Here is a 5,761-nt window from a genome sequence, read left to right on the forward strand (position 1 = left end):
CCGGGCTCCCCGGCGGGCGGGCGGGAGCAGCAGTCTGACTGCCGCCCGCAGGGCGCTGGCCCACTCCGAGCTGGACGTGCGGACGGCAGGCGCCAACGGCACGTCGGGCTTCTTCTGCGTGGACGAGGACCGGCTGCCCCACGCCCAGAGGCTGCTGGACGTCATCTCCGTGTGGTGAGGAGGGCCGTGGGCAGCTGGGGTGCGCCCCGGCCCCGGGGTCCCTGCTGCCTCTTCCTTTCATCTGTCTTAACCGGCCTCTGCTTTGTGTTGCTCTGTCCCCCTCCCGGTCTCTCACAGTGACTGTCCCAGGGGCCGTTTCCTGGCCACCATCTGCCAAGGTGAGACCCTGAAACTCGGACCCTGCGCCTGAGACTTCTCCAGCGCAGGGCCACGGCCTCACGGGCCCCTCAGAGATGGGGCTGTGCCCCTTCCGCTATGCCTTACCCTGTCTGACGCCCCAGGCAGGGCTGTCTTCTTAGATCCTACAAGGATGACTGTCCTCTCCCCTGTCCCCACGGCCCCCAAATAGGGCTCTGTCCCCTCAGGCTCCCCGAGGGGTGGGGCCATGTTCCCTGGACACCCCCCAGGAAGGGCCACGTCCCGTGAGGCCCTCCAGTCCGGGTCTGTCCCGTGAGGCCTGGCTGAGGCTGACCGCCCTCCCCACAGACTGCGGCCATCGGAAGCTGCCTGTGGACCGCATTGTGGGGGGGCAGGACACCCATCTGGGCCGGTGGCCGTGGCAAGTCAGCCTTCGCTACGATGGTGCTCACCTCTGTGGGGGGTCCCTGCTCTCTGGAGACTGGGTGCTCACAGCTGCCCACTGCTTCCCCGAGTGAGTGCCCCCCATGGCCTGGCGGGGAGGTAGGGGGCGGCGTGGTGGGGGAGCCGGGCCCAGGCAGGCCACCCCCTCCTGTCTCCCGGCAGGCGGAACCGGGTCCTGTCCCGATGGCGAGTGTTCGCCGGCGCCGTGGCCCAGGCCTCCCCGCAGGGCCTGCAGCTGGGGGTGCAGGCTGTCATCTACCACGGGGGCTACCTCCCCTTTCGAGACCCCAACAACGAGGAGAACAGCAACGATATTGCCCTTGTCCACCTTGCCAGCCCGCTGCCCCTCACAGGTAAGTGTAGGACGGAAGCTCGGCCCGGGCGGCAGAGGTCAGAGGGCCGGGGCAGTAGGGACCCACGGTGGTAAGGGAAACCACCTTGATTTTGGGGGGCCCACACTGGACATCAGGAATAGTGGAGGCCACTGCTTTGGGATGGGGAGTTTGGAGAGGACAGAAGTCCAGGGTTACTTATAGGGGGCATGAGAGGTTCTGAAATGAAAAGGCTTTTTTTTTTTAAAGATTTATTTATTGATGCATACAAAACTGGGGTACAGCCCAGAGGTGTGGTTGGTGAGAGGATTCACCAGAGACAGAGTAGGGAGCAGAACAGGCAGGTGGACTGAAATACACTGCTGAGGGGAGCAGCGGGCGGGTCGGGAGCGGTCTGCCGCGCCATGTGGGTCAGCTCCCTGGCCAGGATCGAACTCGTGCCGCAGTGGCTGCGAAAGCTTCATAGTGCGAATTTTAACCCGTTGCGCCACCAGGGAGGACCTGAAAAGCATGATGGTGATGGCACCATGGTGATGTCCGGCCTCCGGCAGGCACTGGACAGAAAGCCATTTGGTTCTCGAGGCAGCCCAGAGTGGGCGTCTCCTAGGCTCCTATTTTCCCACATGGGGAAAGGTCATAGTGAGAGAAGGGAAACGGGCCCCAAGTTCCTGCATCTGGCTGGTGGCAAAGACCCGAGCCAGGCTGGTGTTGGTCACCCCGAGTCTGTGCTTTGTGGCTTGTGCTGATTTTGATGGTTATCTTCTTTCTTTTCTATTTTTTTTAAAGTTATTTATGCACACAGAACTGGGGTGCAGGGGTGAGAGCACTCACCAGAGACAGAGTGGGGAGCAGAATAGGCAGATTGACTGAAGTACACTGCTGAGGGGAGCAGCGGGAGGGTCAGGAGAGGTCTGCCATGCTATGTGGGTCATCTCCGGGGTGGGGATCAAAGTCACAATGAAGTGGCTTTAGCTTCTTAGTGCTGTGCTTTAACCCGCTGCGCCACCGGAGAGGGCCTAGTACCAACTCTTTACATTGTGTCTGTCCATGTCTTGTCTTGTAGCTCATTTCTTTTAGTGCTGAATGTTACGCCACCATGTGACCTTATACAGCTTACTTATCTACTCCCTATTGAAGGCCAGGGTGAGCTGCTTTCAAATTTAAGCAATAATGAATAATGCTGCTGTAAACAAACAGTGCAATTTGTGTGGATATCAGTTTGCATTGCCTTTGGGTAAAAACCAAGGCATGTAATTCTGGGCCACATAGTAGAAGTATTTACATTATTTTAAAGATTTATTTATTTATACAGAACTGGGGTACAGGCCAGAAGTGCAGGGGTGAGAGCACTCAGCAGAGACAAGAGTGGGGAGCAGAACAGGCAGATCTATTGAAATCCACTGCTGAGGGCAGCAGTGGGGAGACAGGCGAGGTCTGCTGCGCCACGTGGGTCACTCCCTGGCCAGGGATCAACCTGGTGCTGCCAATAGCTTCACAGTGCTGCACTTTAACCCATTGCGCCACCAGGGAGGCCCTAGCTAATTAATTTCTTTTGAGTGATTGGCGATATGGCTTTTCCATTTAACGGAAGAATTAAAAACACAAAAACAAACCCTTCTCTGTAATGCCAGAGTGAAGGGGAGTAACACAGTCAAGTAAGGACACACCCAGGGCTCAGGTGCCTGGGCTGGGAGAGGCTCGTCTGAGACACAGCCTCACCCGAGGCTGACAGCCTGTGCTGTGGCGTCCTGGCCAGGTCTGCAGGTGCGTGTCTTCCCGGCTCTGTGTCTCGGTTTCCCTCACCTGTGAAGTGACTTCTAGGGTTCCTGCCTGTGTGAAGGGTTCACCTGATGGGATCGCTCAGGCAGAGGCAGGGCCTGGTGAGGGCGGCCCACAGCCAGCAGGAGCCTTGGCATTTCCCACCATCCCATGCCAGCCCTGGGCAGGCCTCTTCTTCCCATTTTGCACCTGACACCTCAAGGCTCTGGCAAGCGGTGCTGCCAATGAGCGGAGCCCCAGCCACGCGGTGACCTGTCACCTCTCAGGGCCACCTCAGGGAACCTCAGTCTGCTTTTATTTTTAAAGATTTATTTATTTATGCATACAAGAAATGCGGTTCAGGCCAGAGGTGTGAGGGTGAGAGGATTCACCAGAGACAGAGTGGAATCCACTGCTGAGGGGGGCAGCAGGGAGACAGGAGGGGTCTGCTGGGCCCCGTGGGTCAGCTCCCTGGCCGGGGATCGAACTCGCGCTGCGGTGGCTGCAGACAGCTTCACTGTGCTGAGACTTAACCCGTTGCACACCAGGGAGGGCCCTGTTCTGCTTTTCTGCCCGGTAGACATCAGTGTCTCCAGATAAATGTCCCTTTTCTTGGTGTCCCACAAGGGCACCCTCTGGCCGGGCAAGTGGCAAACATGGTTGCATTTCTGGTTCTGCTGTGGCCCGTTGGGAGGCTCTGGCCGTGGGACCTGTCTTGTGTCCCGCTCAGACGCGGAAGGGCAGCCCCGCCCCGGGCTGGAGGAGATGGCAGGGAAGTACAGGGGGTGGTGAGCGCTGTCTGGGCAGCAGCTCCTCTGGCAGAGGGCAGAGGGTGGCAGAGGGTGTGCAGGGCCGGTTGGGCAGGGCCTGTCCGGGGGCAGCCGGCAGAGGCTGGACCGGCGTGGCCTCCCCACAGAATACATCCAGCCCGTGTGCCTCCCGGCCGCCAACCAAGCCCTGGTGGAGGGCAAGCTCTGCACCGTGACAGGCTGGGGCAACACGCAGTACTATGGTGAGTTGACGGGAAGGAGGCTGAGCAGCCGGGCAGGCGCAGGGGCTGGCTGAGGGATGCCCTGGGCCGTGGGGGCCCCGCAGAGCCTGGGTGGGCACCGGGGGAGGGGGTCTGCATGCTCCCCAGCTTCGGCCAGCCTTGCCCACACACCCCCAGGCCAACAGGCTGGGGTGCTCCAGGAGGCGCGAGTGCCCATCATCAGCAATGACGTCTGCAACGGCCCCGACTTCTATGGGAACCAGATCAAGCCCAAGATGTTCTGTGCCGGCTACCCCGAAGGGGGCATCGATGCCTGCCAGGTGAGGGCGGGGGCAGCCCCGGGCCCTGCCCGCCAGGATGGAGACCCAGGCAGACGTCGAGGCTCTTCAACACAGCCCGTGGCCCTCCGCGAGGCCTCCGGGCCAGCCCCCGGGCCCCAGCCAGCCTTCTCCTCTCCCCCAGGGTGACAGCGGAGGCCCCTTCGTGTGTGAGGACAGCATCTCGCGGACGCCACGCTGGCGGCTGTGTGGCATCGTGAGCTGGGGGACCGGCTGTGCCCTGGCCCAGAAGCCAGGCGTCTACACCAAAGTCAGTGCCTTCCGGGAGTGGATCTTCCAGGCTATAAAGGTGAAAGTTAGCCCATGTGGGAGTCCCAGGGCCGTGCTGGGGTCTCGGCCGGGGGAAAGAGGCGGGGTTTGTTTTTTCTGGAAAAGACACCCTAGGCGAGAAGAGGGTGCCCTCTTCTAGCTGGGTCTCAGGGGGCTTCTGGGAGATTAGTGTGGGACTTTGGGGGAAGCCTCTCAGCCCTCAGAAGACCCCAGTTGTCTTTCCCCAGACTCACTCCGAAGCCAGTGGCATGGTGACCCAGCTCTGACCCGTGACTTCTCCTGTCCACACGCCTTCGGGGCCTGAGTTGATCTGGTGGTGCCAGCCCCACAGGTGGGCCCCACCCTGGGCCTGGGATGGAACATTTTTTTTCTTGGGTCCAGCCCTTAGGCCCAAAGACACCCTCCCTCCAGGGTCCTCTCTTCCACAGTGGCGGGGCCACTCATCCCAGGGACCATGCAGGCCTCACCTTCCTGACACCCATGTAAATATTGTTCTGCCAGCTGGGAACTCCCCCTAGGAGGCCCTGATGACAGGATGCTCTTTAAATAATAAAGGTGGTTTTGATTAATGTGGCCTTTGCGTTTGCAAATGTAAGCAGCAGAGAAGCCAGTTTGGCTAGGGAGGGAAGAGCAGGATTAGGGGTGCCACACGTCAGGCTGGTAGTGTGATCCACCACTTCCCACTGGCTTGAGAGAGGAGACTTTAATTGGCTCATGTAATTGGAGCCATGGGCCATGCATAGTGCTGGAACAGGGCTTCAGGTCCTGCTGGATCCAGCTACTCAACTATTTTTCATCAGGACTGTGCCTCCTTTTCTCTCTTGAACCTGTTTTTCTCCATGTCGACTTCATTTCCAAGCAGCTCCTCTATAGAGAGACAGAGATGTCTGTCACCTTCCCCCACCCCCCACCCCCAAAAAAACCACCTCTAGTCTGACTGGAAAGGGCAGGCCTCTGTCCCAATTGCTCCAGTAAAAATGTTGCAGGCCTGACTCTCATTGGATAGATCTGAGGTCACCGTGTACCTGAGGCATTGAGAGGGGTGGTCTGACTCTCAAGAATGATATGACGGGTGTGGGGGACTCCCCAAAGGAAAACGGATGCTGTTTCCAGACTGGGGGGTGTACATGTCCAGTGAGCCTCGGGGCTGGAGACAAGAGCATCAGGCCCTTTGAGGCCCGGTGACCCATCTTTTGGGGCCTGAGACCCCATCTCTTCCAGCACCTAAGCCCAGGTTGGGCCTCAGGCTCCCCTGTTCTCGGAGATCATGTGGGACCCCCGATGGCCACCAGGCGGCGCTGCCGCCCAAA

At 59.6% G+C, this 5,761-nt stretch overlaps 1 protein-coding gene across 1 annotated transcript in view; it reads left to right on the forward strand.

Moving 5' to 3' along the window:
- The window catches only part of HPN (hepsin), a 10,360-nt gene extending 5,340 nt beyond the window's left edge, over positions 1–5,020 (forward strand). Inside the window, exons 4-11 of the mRNA XM_012730481.1 lie at positions 52–174; positions 298–338; positions 667–832; positions 925–1,115; positions 3,769–3,864; positions 4,021–4,163; positions 4,306–4,470; positions 4,679–5,020. Coding sequence (XP_012585935.1) covers positions 52–174; positions 298–338; positions 667–832; positions 925–1,115; positions 3,769–3,864; positions 4,021–4,163; positions 4,306–4,470; positions 4,679–4,717 — 964 coding nt within the window. The 3' untranslated portion in view covers positions 4,718–5,020. The remainder of the gene's footprint in view (positions 1–51; positions 175–297; positions 339–666; positions 833–924; positions 1,116–3,768; positions 3,865–4,020; positions 4,164–4,305; positions 4,471–4,678) is intronic.
- Positions 5,021–5,761: the final 741 nt, after the last annotated feature.

The sequence above is a fragment of the Condylura cristata genome, unplaced genomic scaffold, assembly GCF_000260355.1.
Source record: "Condylura cristata isolate star-nosed mole 26May11 unplaced genomic scaffold, ConCri1.0 scaffold00028, whole genome shotgun sequence".
NCBI lineage: Eukaryota > Metazoa > Chordata > Mammalia > Eulipotyphla > Talpidae > Condylura > Condylura cristata.